The sequence below is a fragment of the Littorina saxatilis genome, linkage group LG10 (genome assembly GCF_037325665.1).
Source record: "Littorina saxatilis isolate snail1 linkage group LG10, US_GU_Lsax_2.0, whole genome shotgun sequence".
Lineage (NCBI taxonomy): Eukaryota > Metazoa > Mollusca > Gastropoda > Littorinimorpha > Littorinidae > Littorina > Littorina saxatilis.
Window position 1 is genome coordinate 11,394,794 of NC_090254.1, and position 19,594 is coordinate 11,414,387.

General features: G+C 44.9%; 1 protein-coding gene across 1 annotated transcript in view; it reads right to left on the minus strand.

The window, feature by feature from the left end:
- Positions 1-19,594, minus strand: part of LOC138979157 (pleckstrin homology domain-containing family G member 5-like) — a 167,888-nt gene that overhangs the window by 13,928 nt on the left and 134,366 nt on the right. The window contains exons 8-12 of the mRNA XM_070351967.1: positions 9,447-9,605; positions 3,602-3,697; positions 3,100-3,150; positions 1,897-2,049; positions 187-297 (exon numbers count right to left, since the gene is read on the minus strand). Of these exons, the coding sequence (XP_070208068.1) occupies positions 187-297; positions 1,897-2,049; positions 3,100-3,150; positions 3,602-3,697; positions 9,447-9,605 (570 nt within the window). The remainder of the gene's footprint in view (positions 1-186; positions 298-1,896; positions 2,050-3,099; positions 3,151-3,601; positions 3,698-9,446; positions 9,606-19,594) is intronic.

Consider the following 19,594-nt stretch of genomic DNA (forward strand, 5'->3'; position numbering starts at 1 on the left):
CCTATGCCACTTTTATCATGGCAGAATTCAAACTGATATATAGTCAGATTGTGTCTGAAACGTGCCTGAATTTAGAATCAAGCCTACCTGGTGTGAGATTTTAACACAGCAAGTTCAGCTTGGACGTCAATGTGCTAAATCCACAAGGCGAAACAGGAAAGACATGCGGTAGGCCCGTGCACTTACCATGACAAAAATCTTGAAGAGGTCGGATTCCGTGTGTCTCATCTTCATGTACTCCACACACTGTTTCTGTTCCATGCAGTTTCGTGTGTACGGTTGTATCAGGCTCTTGAACTGAAACACCAAGAAAACGTCAGGACCAATGACACTGAAATCCCCATTTTGAGACCCCTGTTTCAAGACATCCTCCATTTTAAGACCTTGCTTTTTCACATTTCCTGCTTAAAAACCTCTGCAAATTTACGCCCATTTTAAGACTCCCTCCTTTCTTCTTCTTCTGCGTTCGTGGGCTCAAACTCCCACGTACACTCGTGTTTTTTGCACGAGTGGAATTTTACGTGTATGACCGTTTTTTACCCTGCCATTTAGGCAGCCATACGCCGTTTTCGGAGGAAGTATGCTGTGTATTTTCGTGTTTCTATAACCCACCGAACTCTGACATGGATTACAGGATCTTTTTCGTGCACACTTGGTCTTGTGCTTGCGTATACACACGGGGGGTGTTCGGACACCGAGGAGAGTCTGCACACAAAGTTGACTCTGAGAAATAAATCTCTCGCCGAACGTGGGGGCGAACTTACGCTGACAGCGGCCAACTGGATACAAATCCAGCGCGCTACCGACTGAGCTACATCCCCGCCCCTCCGTCCTTTCAAGACCAGAACTTCTCAGATTTGTGGAGGTCATAAAAGGGGAGTAGCAACAGTAAACTCTTGCGTGAACCCTCATACTCAGCGTCACAGATCTGCCCAGGCTATAACATGTTTACATGGGGTAGGAGGGTCTTCCACTTACACACATAAGCAAAGTCAACAGCCTAGTTGATGAATTGATATGGCAGATTGACACTGGTGTCAGTTTCAAAATTAATTAATCAGTCAAATTCTGCCCTACGTTGAAAGCGGCCAGACTGTTCAGCTTCTGTATGTGTCCCAGTGAAGCAATAATCGTTACCCATGTAAAAGTCTGTAGCTTCAAAAACGAAGACAAAAAAACACACAAAACAAAACAACAACAACAAAGTAGTCTCTCCTAAAGACTGTCAAGCCCTGAACAAGAAGAGATCGTCATGTTTGTTTCTTATGATCTGGCACGTGACAGTGGTGGTTGTTTGCAGGGTACAGTGGAACCCGCCTTTTTAGGACTCCCTCCTTTTTAAGACCTTGTTTTCTCAGACTTTTTGTTGATAACCTCTGTAAAATGACCCCCATTTTAAGACTCACTCCTTTTTAAGACCTTGTTTTCTCAGACTTTTTGTTGATAACCTCTGTAAAATGACCCCCATTTTAAGACTCCCTCCTTTTTAAGACCTTGTTTTCTCAGACTTTCTGTTGATAACCTGTGTAAAATGACCCCCATTATATTGAGACCCCTCCCTTTTGAGACCTTGTTTTCTCAGACTTTCTGTTGATAACCTGTGTAAAATGACCCCCATTTTAAGACTCCCTCCTTTTTAAGACCTTGTTTTCTCAGACTTTTTGTTGATAACCTCTGTAAAATGACCCCCATTTTAAGACTCACTCCTTTTTAAGACCTTGTTTTCTCAGACTTTTTGTTGATAACCTCTGTAAAATTACCCCCATTTTAAGACTCCCTCCTTTCCAAGAACCGATTTTTTTTAGATTGTTGGAGGTCTCAAAAAGGGGGGGGGGTTTGTACTGCAGTAAACGTCTCTTGGCCTTAAACCCCAATGAAAAGGCTGTGGTAGCGTACCTCCTTGACGAAGGCAGACTTCATGAGTGAGGGGTTGAGTGGTCTGCGGTTGACCCTGGCATCTTCCAGCACCTTGGTCAGACTGTCCTGCCATAGCGTTTGGTTCGAGTCCAGGATCTGGTCGATGTTGCCGAACAGCCGCTCCAACTCGATCTGAATAACACACAACCACACCTGTTATCAGGTGACAGCATATACCTATCGACTTCCCACAATGCTAGAATCCACCTAAGTAATAGACCGCTCCAACTCGATCTGAATAACACACAACCACACCTGTTATCAGGTGACAGCATATACCTATCGACTTCCCACAATGCTAGAATCCACCTAAGTAATAGACCGCTCCAGCTCGATCTGAATAACACACAACCACACCTGTTATCAGGTGACAGCATACTAGACCAATAGACTTCCCACAATGCTATAGAATCCACCTAACCTATAGACATCGAATATGATGTCTGGTATGACTGGAAAGGCCGTTCATTTCCCTACCATATTCAGCAAACAGATTGTGCGTATGCTAGAGTCTAGACAGTGCAACCTACAACACAGACACCCCCCGAAATCAAATTCGCAAAAGTAAGGTTCCCGCGTTAAAATCAAACAAAAATCAAATAAGCTAAAACGCCACAAGTTTTGCATATGTCATTGGAAAGGACAATGAAATTGGAATCTAAAACACTAAGTTTTGTTCGCCTATGTTGTCTAATAATGACAGTATATGGCTCCGATTATAACAAGTTTCCTGCTTTGGACCTTCTACTGCGCCTAGATGGAGAATCAAGATATGTTCTTTTTGCTGTGGATTCATTGGGCCTAACGAACACAATTCAGTGTTTTGAGTTCCCCGACCGACCCTAGAACTATTTTCTGATCCAATAAAAAACCAAAAAACAAAACAAAAAAACCACCTAACTCAAATTAGCAGACGTTACAAGGAAAGCTACTCTTCTGTGACATATGGTCACAGCTCACACGAGTTCTAGCCAATAAAGGGCCAAATATGTCTTGGTTAAGAAAAAGAAAAAAATAAGAAAAAAATGGAGACTATAATCCAAAAAACGATCAAACCGAATGTTTGGAGCCTTGTCATCAGAAATAAACATTATTATTTTTGTTTGTTTGGCCCTTGCAAATTCAAAAATGGAAACCATTAACCCAGCAAATAATTCAAAAGAAGAGAAGACGGGTACTGACCTCATTCAGAAGCCCTTCTTGCTGGACATTGAGCAAACAGCTTTTGAACACCTGGAAACAGTAGACAAGTTGTAAATATTGGATTCACACAGCACGAGAAAGAAAACACAATATTGCTGCCAAGTGTGTGTGTGTGTGTGAGAGAGAGAGAGAGAGAGAGAGAGAGAGAGAGAGAGAGAGAGAGAGAAAGAGAGAGAGAGAGAGAGAGAGAGAGAGAGAGAGAGAGAGAGAGAGAGAGAGAGAGAGAGAGAGAGAGAGTAGCAGTAACATAATACAGGTATTCACCGACAAACAGAGCAAGTGGGAATAGTGTTGAAAAGCACAGCGGGTGGATACCAAGAGGTGTGTGTGTGTGTGTGTGTGTGTGTGTGTGTGTGTGTGTGTGTGTGTGTGTGCATATGTGTGTGTGTGTGTGTGTATGTGAGAGTGTGTGTGTATGTGTGTGTGCACGTGATGTGTGTGTGTGTGTGTGTGTGTGTATGAAGGAGAAAGAGACACTCACATCGACGATGACCCGGATCTGACTGATGTAGGACAGCTCAGTGTGGAGTAACTCCCACACAGCCTCCTGCTGGTCGTGTTGCCTCTTGGTCAGTGCCTGAAATCATCATCATCATCATCATCATCATCATCATCATCATCATCATCATCATCATCATCATCATCATCATCATCATCATCTCATCATCATCATCATCATCATCATCATTGTGTGGACTTCAAATCATCATCATCATCATCATCATCATCATCGTGTGGACTTCAAATCATCATCATCATCATCATCATTGTGTGGACTTCAAATCATCATCATCATCATTGTGTGGACTTCAAATCATCATCATCATCATCATTGTGTGGACTTCAAATGATCATCATCATCATTGTGTGGACTTCAAATCATCATCATCATCATTGTGTGGACTTCAAATCATCCTCATCCTCCGAATGTTTAAAACACACACACACACACACACACACACACACACACACACACACACACACACACACATGCCAGAGATAGATAGAGAGGAGGGGGAGGTAGGGGGGGGGAGTGTGATACCAGAAGAGAGGGTTCTTTTTCTTATTCAAAACTGAGAGGTTCCTAGATAAACGGACACAAGTGATATCGTAGCAGACGCAAAAAGTAAGACCAAAGCCACTAAGGAGGTAGAAAAAAGCTAACAAGACGGGCATTGTCCAGGTCGACATGACACGAATTCCTATCCTGTCATCACGATGTTTTATGGCTGGAAACATTAACACAGTCGCATTTTTCTTATGACAAGTCCTGCATTGTGCACTTGTTTAATTTATGCTGAGCCGAAGTTTTATCCTTGTCCCTGATGCTTGTGAAACGCGGGGGACAGTTAAGTAACCTAACAGTAACAGTAACACACAGAGAGACGTAGTGAGACATTGCGCCGATTTTTTTTTTCGTAATGTTAAAGGTACCGCCGTTCCCACATACACACACTTGTTCAGTTGTTGTTTCTCTCTCGAGATAAGAGCAGGCAGTTTGCCTCTGATAAGAGTATCATTTTGCTGAAACACATACCCACATACACATGACACACTTGTTCAGTTGTTGTTTCTCTCTCGAGATAAGAGCAGACAGTTTGCCTCTGATAAGAGTATCATTTTACTTAAACACATACACACATCAACAACCTGTCTATTGTCTGAGGAGAGTTTTGGCTGAATTCATTATGAGACACTTGAGTCAATCTTCTAAATTAGTTCAGCACAAAACAAAAACGGAACACAGATGGGCTATTGATTTGTGCCGTAATGTTGCAAAGTACAGTGAACTGTGTAAAATAATGCTCCGTGTACAGGACTGGACCGACAGGAGTTTGTGTCGGGGAAGACGAGAGTGTACCGTAAGCGGGGGAAGATGGTACCTTTAAACACAACAACACGGAAAAACATTCTTCAAGATACAAACAAACAAACAACCAGAGCGAATCCTAACTAGCCTATTTATGCTTTATAAAAACAGGGCACAACAAAACATGAATGGGTGTGGGGGTACGCCGTATGAAGATTCTGCAACTGACTAGTGTGGATGGTGGTGGGAATTGCCCGGTCGGTGTGGCCCAGGGAGGGAAGGAGGATAATGGTCGGCGGGGTTTCGGACTTGCTACCTGTTCATGTTTGTTGCCAGGTGTCAGAGAACAAAGGTGAAGCGGACACGTTAGTGTGTCACACGTCAGTCACCCGCAACAAGCTGTCCCCAATCTGCCATCCCTGCATTCCTCAGCCGTGACTGTCGCCTGTGTTTCCGCTTCGTCAGCTACAGCTGGACATTACCCCCCCCCCCCCCTTCCTGTTGGCCTACTCCGAGTACGGTTATATACATATATACATATGTAGTACATATGTCTGCATTTGAGTGTATGCCACTATTTGGGCAAGCTAGAAACACCCCTCTGCCCCCACCTCACAACCAAAACTCCTCCGAAAGCGGCGTATGGCTGCCTAAATGGCGGGGTAAAAACGGTCATACACGTAAAATTCCACTCGTGCAAAAACACGAGTGTACGGGGGAGTTTCAGCCCACGAACGCAGAAGAAGAAGAAGAAGAAGAAGAAGAAGAAGAAGAAGAAGAAGAAGAAGAAGAAGAACTGAAGAAGAAGACAACCAAAATGTGTTTACATTGGCTCCTTTTTGCACAGACCTTTTGTCTGCATTTTAGTGTATGCTACATTGTCAGCAAGTTACATATCCCCCCCCCACACACACACACACCTTACACCCCAAATTTGTTTACCTCGGCTTTTTCTTGCAATTGCAGTCAGTACACTGACTGCATTTTAGTGTATGCTATAGAGTTGACGAGCTGGAACTCCCTCCCCCCCCCCCCCATATTCCTCACACCCCCACTGTATTTTACATCGTGGTTTTTTTCAGGTACACAGACCATCTGTCTTCATTTGAGCTTATGCTACACTGTTTGCCTGCTCATTCTGAGTCATCATTCCGTATACCTACAGTCAGGCTCCTCGCGCCCCCTAATTGGCGTAGAGGCGCGTCCCCCGGGTGGTGGATGGGGGAGCCTTCTCTACTAACTTCTGAGAGAAGGTCGCATCACTCTCGATGCCGTGAACCTAATTAGGATCTTTTTCTTGTTTCTTCTCTATTTCTGCCTCCCCAAAGTCCTTTTACTTTCCTTTTCTCACCCATAAAATTCATCACTTATTACCCTTGTTAAGTGGTTCTTGTATAGAATATAGTCAATGTTTGTAAAGATTTTAGTCAAGCAGTATGTAAGAAATGACGCTAAACACCAAATAAAGAACAGTCAGGCTGTGAATTTAGGTTGGTGACGGTCTATTACTGTCCTGCATAAAACAAATCACCAAAACTTGGCTATCTGAACTAAGAAAACAAACTGAACTTCTCATTTTCCCCATATTCGGTATACACCACACTCTGGGTACGACTGATACCGTTATATCGTGTTTGCCTACACACAGGTTTCGACTGGAGCTCGAATAAACCCCTATTTTCCCTTTTCAACACCAGCGCACAGCAGCAGTAGGTCAGTGATGGCACGTCCTATGTCATGAACGGGGAATAACAAAACGGGTTAGGGTTAGGTTTCAAAACCTCTGACAGGTCAGTTAACAGTATCGGATTCAAAAACCCGAGAAGCAGGCAAGCAAAAGGAAGACGAGGGAGGTAACCTATCCATACCGCTGTATTCGCGAAACTTATTAGTTCTGCCCTTGTGTCCTGGTTAAGGTCATGTGTACTGAGTTTACGGGTACACCCAATCCCCCCCATGCGTCTCGAAGGTGACTTTACAGGACGGGTACCGAGTACCCAGGTGAGTACCCCATAAAGTGCCATAAAGTGCATGAGACACCCTTGACAGAAAAGCCTGCATGTCAATGAGGAATGATATAGTGAAGGACGTTGTGCTGATAACAACGTTCTACGCCCAGTGTCACCTTCTCGGTAGTGCTTAAACCCAGAATCAGTCCTGTGGGAAAGCCGGGAAACCTAACTTGCAACCGATCCTGACTGCCTTCAAGTACCTGCAGCTAGCGTCCAGGAGAACCGTTGGATAGTTATAGTTCAAACCTTTCTTATTCCTAGTTTGTACAGGAACAAACCACACCGACAAAAGCATGGAAGAAAATAAGGGAACGAGACGGGCAGACGAACAGCGCACGGTCTCTCTCACTCTCTCTCTCTCACTCTCTCTCTCTCCCTCCCTCTCTCCAGAGACATAGATGTATGTCTCTGATCTCTCTCACTCTCTTTCTCTCTCACTCTCTCTTTCTCTCTCTCTCTATCTCACTCTCTTTCTCTCTCTCTCTCCCTCCCTCTCTCTCTTTCTTTCCCCCTCTCTCTCTCTTTCTTTCTCTCTCTCTTTCTCTTTCTCTCACTCTCTTTCTCTCTCTCACTCTCTCTCCCTCTCTCTTCCTCCCTCTCTCTGTCTCTCACTCTCTCTCTCTCTGTCTCTCACACTCTCTCCCCCTCTCCCTCCCCCTCTCTCTCTCTCTTTCTCTCACTCTCTTTCTCTCTCTCACTCTCTTTCTCTCTCTCTTTCTTTCTCTCTCTCTCTTTCTTTCTCTCTCTCTATCTCTTTCTCTCTCTCTCTCTTTCTCTCACTCTCTCTATCTCTCTCTCTCCCTCTCTCTCTTTCTCTCACTCTCTCTCCCTCTTTCTCTCACTCTCTTTCTCTCACTCTCTCTCCCCCTCTCCCATTGCACCTCGGTTCGACCGTACATAAGGTAACTTTTAATTCCTGTTGTGCAGCGGGATAAAGTATTTTATTCCCCCCTCTGCTTCTTTACCTCTGTAAACTTGTAGGGGTAGTTATTTTTCGATAATGACCCAGCAACCAAACAAATAACGACCCAGCAACAGCCTGAATCCTCGATAGTGCAATGGGTTGAGAGGTTGTTCTGTTTCGGTACTACTTTTTGCGACTGAAAAGTTCAGAACGCTCTAATGTACGAAGTATACATCTCTGGAGCAAACAATACAAACATACCGCATTTAAATTAACAACTACAGGCCTGAACACATGAATCTCCATATAAAATCCATGAGTTCGGTTGTTTTCTGAATCTCATCTGCCGTGGCTCAAGCCGTTCATCACAAGCAATTTCCCAAGGCAAGTAACTCATACTTTGTCTAGCGACAAGAGTAGTTCCCCTTCTTTTCACTCAGTTCCTTCGACAACAGACTGCAATCCGACGGTCAGTTTTCAACAATATTTCATTTAATAAACAGATCACACGCAACCAAATGCACACATCTCATCAATTTAAACAACATAAAGGGGTTTCATACACTATTTTCCCCGGAAAACTGAACTTCATACAGTTTTTAACGTTGGAACACGGGTGCAAAAGTTCGTCTGCTAGTCCCATTTGACGAAAAAACATTACCCTAAGCGATACCAAAACATATACAGAACACACAATATCTGCCTTTGCCGCCACAGCAGAATAACAGCATATCTGTGTACTTGATTTTAGCCTAAAATAGGAAAACTGACAAGAAGTGTTAACAGAATGGAATGATTTGCACGGAACTATACAACCGCGCATTAATCGATCGCCTGCGCAGGTTGACTGGTTGAGAGAATAGGATTCGATCAAACTTTCGCAAAAAAACTCCTCTTTTCTTTGAATAACTGAAGAAAGGAGGAATAAAGAGGTTACACACCTCGTCTCAGTGATTATCAAAAATAATGGTCTCAGTTCGCGGTCATGAAAAAGCTCGCTAAAGCTCGCATTTTTCATGATCCGCTAACTTCGACCATTATTTTTGATAATCACTGAGACTCGGCATGTAACCTCTACGTCTCATACCTCGGAGATATACCTTCACTCGCTCGCAGCGACGTCACGTGACATTTAAGATGGTGGAAGAGAATGCTGTCGCTTATTTTCCTTCTGAGGATGAGGGTTTAACATGGATCGGGAACTTACAGGACAACCGCGGCTGTGGTTGCAATTTTGGATAGTTCTTTCCGTGAATGAGCATCGTTTTAGTCTTAACTGAACTCAGAAGGAAAATAAGCGACAGCATTCTTTTCCACCATCTAAAATGTCACGTGACGTCGCTGCGAGCGAGTGAAGGTATATCTCCGAGGTATGAGGGAATACTTTATCCCGCTGCACAACAGGAATTTATTTTTAACTTCTCTTCGGTCGAACCGAGGTGCAATACCTCTCTCTCTCTCTCTCTCTCTTTCTCTCTCTCTCTCTATCTCTCTCTCTCTCTCTCTCTCTCTCTCTCTCTCTCTCTCTATCTCTCTCTCTTTCTCTCTCTCACAAAAAGTAGAAGTGCGCATGCAAGCAAGGAACGAGGGATCAACTCACTGAGGCGTTGTCGACAAGTATACTCCAGTGGGCCTCCAGTCCAAAGACTTTCTCGTCGAAAGTAGGACGGCCAAAGGTCAGCAACTCCGGCAGGGGAGGTAATCCATTGTTGCTGTAGCTACCGAGGATTTCTTGAAGCTGCTCGTGTTTTTCTCGATCCTGCAACACAAGAACAAAACACTGGTTCAAGTATTGGCCAATCGCTCGAAAATATCTTGAACTGTGTTATGCTTCAAAAAATAGATAAATAGATACGGACATGAAGTAAAACGAAAGAAAAACTGAAACATATTGGTAAATTGAACCAACAACACTTTCTCTAGTGATAGGCTATGGTTGGCCATATAATACCCCTTCCAATACCTAAATCAAAGACGCAAACCCTGATCACACACATCTTTTTAATATCAGTTCGTGACATCAAACACACAAACTGATCAACATCGTACGGCAGTAACAGACAGACGGGAAGAAAACGCGAGATGGAAATGCAACACTGAAATGTAACTATACATGTATAAACAGAACCAACACTGTCAACACGCAATACTTACAATACAAGACACAAAAATCAACATTGTTTAGCACAAAAAAAAACAAAAAAAAAGGATCAAAGAAAGAAACACGCACACAGAAAATGTATAACCACTGGTAGATATGGTACTCCCGTAAATTTAACATTCATGTTTGAAAATGAAATGAAACTTCGTGTTTCATAATACCCTTTACACTATGCACTTTTTTCATAATTGCAAAATTTGAAAATAAAGGCGTTGTCCACAAAAAAAACACACAAAAAAACACTGCATTATGACACCGCCACAAACAACACTTAAGTCAACCCAAACACAGACATATGTAAGACAATAACCAACATTAAAGATGCAAGATTTTGTCCATTGTAGAAAACCACAGAAAAGATAAAAAAAAAAGAAGAAAAAGAAAAAAAGAAAAAAAAAAAAAAAAAAAAAACCACTGGTGGAAATGCATGACAGAAATGTAACCAAGCCACACTGAGAAAACCACTATGATTATTCCACGTTCGTACACATACAGAATCAAAACGGTCGACACACAACACTTACACCAAAGACACAAATATAAACACATCGAATATCAACAGAAAGAGAAGAAAACTGACACGCAAAGCGAAACTAACCCCTGAGCGTTGACGGAAAAACATAACAGAACTAGAAATGTATTCATGTCACAGTAAACCCAGCCTCAATACTGATTTCAAGTCCAGCACCGACACACAAGCAAAAATCAACATTAGCTATCAAAAGAAAGAACACACGCCAAGATAAACCAACCACTGAATTCTGGAGGAAATGCATCACAAACATGTATCAACCATCTCGCACAACACAACAATATTGCAGGTTCGCATCAACACAAACTCAGCATTAGACACAGAACCACAGATGAGTCGACACACGAGTTCCACTGAAGCATTCCAGGCTGAAGTACGCAAGCTGGAACACAGAGCAAGAGTACCTAACTGCCACTGGACACAACTACGTCAGCAGCGGTCAGCGACACCGCGAGACAGTTTAGCCATTGGTCAGTGACTGACATATTCACTGAGGGATTTGTTGTGACGTGAAAATATCACACCTGTTCCCTTTGGTGAGCCGACAGGCGAAAGGATAGGGGTGGTTGTGTGTGTGTGTGTGTGTGTGTGTGAGTGTGTGTGAGTGTGTGTGTGTGTGTGTGTGTGTGTGGCCAGACTGAGAGAGAGAGAGAGAGAGAGAGAGAGAGAGAGAGAGAAGACAGACAGACACTGAGACAGATACTAAAACAGACAGACAGACAGACAGACCGACAAAAGACGACAAGCAGACATCTTCGACCCTTCTTCACACCAATTCGTCTCTTCTCGCACCAGTGCTAAGCAGACCATTGAGCTATTTCAGTTCCTGAGGTGAGGACAAACTCAGTAATCACCTGTAACAAAGCCGTGTGGTTAGGCCCACCACCCCCACCCCCCCTCCACCATAACGGTGTAAAACGCGAAAGACATTCTTGGCGTTCCGGGGTATCACTTTCGGCACGTTTTTGACCTGTTTGTCGGTGCCGAGACTGACAACTCTCGAGAAAGGGGGGGGGGGGGGGAGGGGGGGGGACGGAGGAGGATTTGCCATTGTGGAGTTTCTATCTCGAATAATCCCTCGCTCCCTGTCCCTCCCATTGAGGACTTGTTAGCAGAATAGGCCTAATCCTGTCCTGCCAGTACCTCAGTCGGTGTCCCTCCCCCCTATTCAATGGGTAGAAGGGGACAGAGGTGAAAAAGTCAACTGGTCGGTGTCAAGACTGACTTGTGTGTTTCAGAGACAGTTTCTTTCGGTTGGTAGTGCAGTGCAGTGCAGTTTATGGGCAGAATATACCTGCGCAGTTTCAGCGGCACAGATGACGCACTGCCTATTATTTATGCCGCGATAGGGATTATGACGAGTACTCGGCCTGTTTTTCTTTCATGCAACGTGTAGCGGGCTGGGATAATCTGCAGTGCGTCGTCGGTCCTGCTGAAGTTACATAGGTGAGCGGAGCCGGCTTAGTGTAGTGCGGTCAGTGCAGTGTAGTGTAGTGTTGTGTTACTGTAGTGTACGGTCAGAGACTATAGAGTATACAGTCTGTATACTCTATAGTCTCTGGTGTAGTGTAGTGTAGTGTACGTACGGCGTCAGTGCGTGCGTGTGTGTGCATACAAGCAGGCGTGCGTGCGTGCGTGCGTACGTAATCTTAAACTGAGAAAAAGACAATGCGTAAGGACAAGAAAAGCTACAGTATTCCACAAACAACTTGAAAATAGCGGACACTGCCCTAATACAGACTGACGCGTACTTTGTAGTCAGTAGAAACACTGAGTAAGACAAGGACAGATGTCGCAGTGTCGATGTTCATTCAGGTGAGACTACTGCACTAAGATCCTAACAGCGTATCAACAAAAGGGATTGGAACGTTTCACCCCCCACCCCTCTACCGCAAAAAAACACTGCAAGACAATGTTTGTGATTCTATGCTAACAAAGTCTTTCCTCCTTTTGCAACTATTCTACTACCTGGCCCCCACCCTAGCTCCCCCCCCCTCCTCACACACACACACATCGCAGCACAAGAGGATTAGGAACTAGCCCCCCCCCCTGCACAAGCACTACAAAACAACAACGTTTGTGATTTGATAGCATCTCTCCTCCCTCTGCACACCGGCACACCCTATCAACACAGACAGCACACAGAGGTTTGTGGTGTTTACGTTACACCTCCTCCACCCCTCCTAAACAATGAGTGCAAAACAACACACAATGGAATGTCCGTGTCACTGTCCGTCGCTATCTTGAGAAACGGCATCATGGCCTCAAGTTAAATGTATGGAGGCGTGTCCGAGAGAGAGAGAGAGAGAGAGAGAGAGAGAGAGAGAGAGAGAGAGAGAGAGAGAGAGAGAGAGAGAGAGAGAGAGAGAGAGAGAGATAGAGAGAGAGAGAGAGAGAGAGAGAGAGAGAGAGAGAGAGAGAGAGAGAGAAAGCGAGTCTTTAGGTCACAGGTGATTTTTTTGTCCGCTTTAGTTGGATGAACTAACGTTGCAATTAGATAGTCCAGAATCCAAAAGAAGTCTATTACTACACACACACACACACACACAAACACTCGCACAACACATGTCACAGTCTAAACTTATAACCACCTCCATCGCTAGCCAGGTATGTCAAGGCGACCACTGCCACGAGGGAAGCAGGAAAAGACAGAAGATTTGACGTGCAATAAATAGCTGTCAAGAGTAAATCCTAGACGCGGACACATGAGCCATGGACACACCCGTCAGCAGACACATCGACGTGTTGGCTATTACCAGGTTGGCGTAAACCCCAGCAACTGTGGGTTCATTTTTAGCCACAGAGGTGTTCGTGAGGTAAATACCTAGCTGGACCGGACCTGCCTGTCCTTTCGTGGAAGCTATCAACAAAAAACAAGTCAAGGGAAGTCTCCTTTAAGGCCAAGTTTATTTAACACTCCTCGATTCCCCGACCGACCAGGCATCGTATTTTTTATTTTTTTTAATACAAAGCCGGGTTTTCCCGTGTAACATGCCCCTAATGGCTTAGCCATGAGGGCGTAAAACTTACATTATCTCTCTTCTCCCCGACCGACCCTTTTTTTGCTCCCGATTCTAGATCCTTTGTTGAAAAACTTCTAAGAAAAAGTTTTGAAAAAAATGACAAATCTCGATTTTGCAAACTTTACGAGGAAAGTTACACTTCACTTCACCGACACCGAGGGGACACAACCCGCACAATTTCAGGCCAATTAGCAGCAGTATGCGCCTGTATCATTGCAAATAAAAGAATAGAACTTGACAAGAAAAAAAGCACAGACCTACAGACCCTCATTTTGGGGACTTGTCATTGGAAACAAATATTTGTATTTTTTGGGCCCAAGATACATCACACGGAACAGCTGCAATGGTGACAAAACGACCTGCACTTCTCCGTGTGTAAACAAGCAGCATTCGCAGGACTCCCCAATGTGCGCGTCCCTGCGTCCTATACGCACTAGAAGCCGAAATCACGTACTAGAAGCTCATTGAAGGGGTCCCGGGACGCACTAAACCTATGAAGAGCGGGTCCCGGGACGCACTAAACCTATGAAGAGCGGGTCCCGGGACGCACTAAACCTATGAAGAGCGGGTCCCGGGACGCACTAAACCTATGAAGAGCGGGTCCCGGGACGCACTAAACCTATGAAGAGCGGGTCCCGGGACGCACTAAATCTATGAAGAGCGGGTCCCGGGACGCACTTCGTTTCCGTTATCGTGCGTATTGGAAAAGAGTGGGTGTGTTCCATTTAAGCAAGTTATAATTGAAGTGTCCTCTTCGAATATTCTGATGAAAAAGAAACTTCATATCACACTAGTCGTGATAACAATGCGTTATATACGTACATGTGTATATGAACACAGGGGGGTTTGGGGACCATGGCATCGTGTGACCCTCTAAAACTCCGCGTAGGGGGTCAATGGACCCTCTAAACATTAAGAGTGGGGGTCAATGGACCCTCTAAACAATAAGAGTGGGGGTCAATGGACCCTCTAAACAATAAGAGTGGGGGTCAATGGACCCTCTCAACATTAAGAGTGGGGGTCAATGGACCCTCTAAACAATAAGAGTGGGGGTCAATGGACCCTCTCAACATTAAGAGTGGGGGTCAATGGACCCTCTAAACAATAAGAGTGGGGGTCAATGGACCCTCTCAACATTAAGAGTGGGGGTCAATGGACCCTCTCAACATTAAGAGTGGGGGTCAATGGACCCTCTCAACATTAAGAGTGGGGGTCAATGGACCCTCTCAACATTAAGAGTGGGGGTCAATGGACCCTCTAAACATTAAGAGTGGGGGTCAATGGACCCTCTAAACATTAAGAGTGGGGGTCAATGGACCCTCTATGACGGGGGTCCGTGGGGAGCCCTGATTCGTAACCGCACTCCTCAAAACAGCCAATCACTAATTGACAGTCCAAGGGGCCCGGGTAGCTCAGGTGGTAGAGCACTGGACTTGTGGTCGAAAGGTCGCTGGTTTGAATCCGGGCCGGGACGGACACGGGTCAACTTTATGTGCAGATCCAGAGACGGTATCCATCTCCCACCCCCGTGTCACCACAGTGGCACGTAAAAGACCTCGGTCATTCTGCCATTATAAATGCATATGGCTGATACCACCTAAACACTCATACACTTGTGTATCTCATCTAAAGTCGGGTTAAAACCCGGGAACATGCCCCTAATGGCTTTGCCGTGAGGGCGTAAAACTTGAATTTCTCTGACAGTCCAAGCGAGCACCCAGACTTACACGTTGCGCCTGCCAGGCCTCGTAATCAGCGTTGACGGAGAGAAAGTGCTTCTCCAGGGGCGCCATCCACGCGAACTCAAAGCGCTTGGGATCCATGTCAATGAAGAAGACGTTTTCAGCAGGCAAACTCACCACAAGACATTCACAAACTCAATATCGCAGAACTGACTCCCCAGCAAAAGGAGTATCACTGTGTGCGTAAATTGCGAGGAAAAACACGGCTTTACACGTGTGCACAACCCCCCCGTGGGGAACCGTTGCAGTCCACGAACGCAGAAGGTGACGTAGATTCCCAGAATCTCAGGGAAGTTCCCACAGTCGCGCCGGGAGTAGTCCAAGAACAGACACGTCAGTGCTGACTTCTGAACTGTCGCCGGTGCTACAGTCGTCTGTGTCGAGCGCAGCTTTGCGCAGTCTTGCGAAATAGTCGGGATTCATACATAGTGTTGTGGCAACCCCACACCCGCAGTTGAAACACAATCGGCATCGGTGACGGAATCTAAATCCAGTTTTTTTGGGAGTCAACGTCTGTTAAAAGAAAAGGAGGAACTACACTATTCAGCGAAAGACTAAAACGCCTTTCCCGTGTGCAACGTTACACGCCCGCACACAGGAATGAGAAACGGCGTTGACGGAGGACTTATACCGTGGACGTTCTCTTTTGACTTCAAACGCCCCTCTCTCCGTCGGTCAAAATCAGCCCCGCTTTCATCGGAATGGCCACCCTCACAATGAAGGCAACGGCCGAGCGGAGCAGACGACAATTCACCTGACCGAAGCAGACGACAATTCACCTGACCGAAGCAGACGACAACAGTTGAACCGACTGCCTGTGCCGTGGCTGTATGACGGTTATAGCGCACAAGGACAATGACAGACGACGGGTTCCCCAAAGAAACGGCGAGAAGAGAGGAGAAGACAGGGGCAACAGGCATTCAGATCATTGTCGGCCATTACTCTTGTCAGAGGGGGTTGATTTTACCTGGCTCCACACCTTGCTAACATCTATTTTATGGACTCCGACACCAAGAAAAAAAGGATGCACGTAAACAGGAAAATGGTGAAGACCAATGCAGGAAGGGTTGTCTAATAGGGGTGCATGGTTTGTAATTGCAACTGTCGCAATGACCGAGTTGTGACAGGGAATGCGCAGAAACCTGAATGTGGCCGCATGTACTGATGTAGGCATTTGTGTGTGACTGATTGTGTCGCCTTGTAAGCGTTAAGAGAGATTCAGATTCAGATTCAAAACTTTAATACAAAGGGATAAAGGTTTTAGGCGATGCCTAATCTTCCAACCTGTCCCTTTTAGACATAGGCCTCTACATGACATTATACATTACATTTATATATTTATATAACATGTTTTAAACAGCCAAACGAATAACTAATTAATTAATTAATTAAGAGAGAGAGAGAGAGAGAGAAAGAGAGAGAGTGTGTGTGTTTGTGTGTGTGTGTGTGTGTGTGTGTGTGTGTGTGTGTGTGTGTGTGTGTGTGTGTGTGTGTGTGTGTGCAGGCCGCTTAACATCGCCATTACCTTAAAGAAAAAAGGTAATATTAATCGACCCACTTCAGAAGTAATCCTTGCACTCTGTCAATATTTCACAAACCTGTCGTTTTCGTTTGCGGTAAATTTACCGAAGTTTACCACCGGGAACTGGGTGGCCGAGTGGTAACGCACTTGCGCTCGGAAGCGAGAGGTTGCGAGTTCGACCCTGGGTCAGGGCGTTAGCAATTTTCTCCCCCCTTTCCTAACCTAGGTGGTGGGTTCAAGTGCTAGTCTTTCGGATGAGACGAAAAACCGAGGTCCCTTCGTGTACACTACATTGGGGTGTGCACGTAAAAGATCCCACGATTGACAAAAGGGTCTTTCCTGGCAAAATTGTATAGGCATAGATAAAAATGTCCACCAAAATACCCGTGTGACTTGGAATAATAGGCCGTGAAAAGTAGGATATGCGCCGAAATGGCTGCGATCTGCTGGCCGATGTGAATGCGTGATGTATTGTGTACAAAAAATTCCATCTCACACGGCATAAATAAATCCCTGCGCCTTGAATATGTGCGGGATATAAATTACATAAAAATTTTTTTAACAAAAATCCCTGCGCTTAGAACTGTACCCACGGAATACGCGCGATATAAGCCTCATATTGATTGATTGATTGATTGATTCTGCATAGTTATAAATGTTTCCAAGACTAAGCGCTGCCAGCAAGTGTTATCATACGGACATACCACGAGCAGCTCTGGACGACCAACTGTGGGGGGGTAAAGATAGAGACAAATGTCAATGATTGCACTGGACACCTCTAACCACAGCAGACGGGTCACTCAATTTATTATACCACTCCCACCCTTCCACCAATATATCACCTTTCGTGGTGCATGCAGTACGTCAGCTAAGTCATATCAAGTGTATCCAACAGACTCATGTAAAGGCACACCGTCTATCACTGACTCAGGACCACCTTCGCATTCCCATACTGTGCCGAGTACTATCCTTGTGTATACTTTGAAAAACACCCGTAGTCCTATTCGAAAGGAGAAATTGGCATCCGTTAAAAAAAAAAATTGCATGTTGTCCAATCCACCTCCAGGACAGTCTTACGTAAGAAATATTACCATATTAAGATAAGCTTACCATCCCGAAGAAGGCAGTAACGTGCCGAAATATTGATTATAGATCTATATAAACGTACCTAACCTGGTTACTGGTGTGTTTTCTTTTTATTTAAATGTAAGAAATATTGTATGTAACTTATGAGAGTGCAGAAGACGCTTTTCTAACACCAAACCATGACCCTCATTGGCCACCGATGACGATAAATCTCCACTCCTTCAACGTTTGTTTCCTTCCTTGTGTGTGCATGCCTGATCTGCTGAGGTGTCAAAACTTTTTCTTCAAGCCTCGTACTTAGATCCTTCCTTTGGTGTGATCTAGATTTCTTTTGGATTCTAGACTATCTTTTGAAAGATGTGCACGTACGGGAATGTGTGTGTGTGTGTGTGTGTGTGTGTGTGTGTGTGTGTGAGTGAACGTGCGCACGGTACGCGCGGGGTGTGTTTGCATGCGTACATGCGTGTGTTGTGGTGTGCATGCGGATGGTGTGTGTGTGTGTGTGTGTGTGTGTGTGTGTGTAAGAATGCATGCGTGCGTGCTTGTGTGTGTTTTAGTGCGTGTGCCAGCGTGGGTGTTGTCGTGCCCACCCCAGTTGACAGGCCAGTGGGTCACAAGTCAGCCAGGCTCAGCACGACACAAAGTGGATCGAGTCACTCAAGCAGCCGCTATGCCTCGACTTTGTCACGCTCCCGCGGTTCCCGGTGGTAAACTTCGGTAAATTTACCGCAAACGAAAACGACAGGTTTGTGAAATATTGACAAGGAAGTGCAAGGATTACTTCTGAAGTGGGTCGATTAATATTACCTTTTTTCTTTAAGGTAATGGCTATCTTAAGCGAATGGAACTAACTTGCAAAGAAAAACGGCGGGGGTTACACGTGAAGGAAAAGCAACCGAGGAATAGACGAATCAGTACCACACTACAATAATAATGACGTCATTTGTTATAAATGTCGTCATTTGATTCTGTGCAAAAAAGACCAGTCTCAGTTTTGGTGACGACAACCTGTACTTCAAGAGGTTCTCAAGCTGTATGTGTCAAGACAGTTGGAGGTCACGCAGACAGACAGACAGAAAGACAAGCAGAGAGACCCAGAGAGAATAGAATTGAATTGAATTGAACTTTATTTTTCGAGGGTAACAGAATAAGCAATGTAAACATGCTTTTTTTCATCCGGCCCTCGCCCACTGAGGGTAACTCGATTAACAACAAGAAGTTAAGTTAACTACAATAAAATTTACATAATTAACATGTCCAACAATTAAAGACATTTCAATATGCACTATGATTATCAAGCAATGAGAGAGAGAGAGAGAGAGAGAGAGAGAGAGAGAGAGAGAGAGAGAGAGAGAGAGAGAGAGAGAGAGAGAGAGAGAGAGAGAGAGAGAGAGAGAGAGAGAGAGAGATGCCAACGGTGACACGAAGGCACGAGCAACTAGTGAATGGTTTAGCACAGACACGAACTACCACAGCAGTGACCAAGCAATCTACCCGGTCAGCACTGTATCGGGTACAAGGACGACGAGCAGCACAACGAAGCGAATGTTAAAATAAAGCCTACAGATCCCACCCGCATCGACACTCCACGCCTATCTCCAATTACGCAGACCGCCAGCATACAGTGCAACTACCCTTTAAAGACCTACAAAACAAAAAAAAAACCACTCTGAGAAAATCAG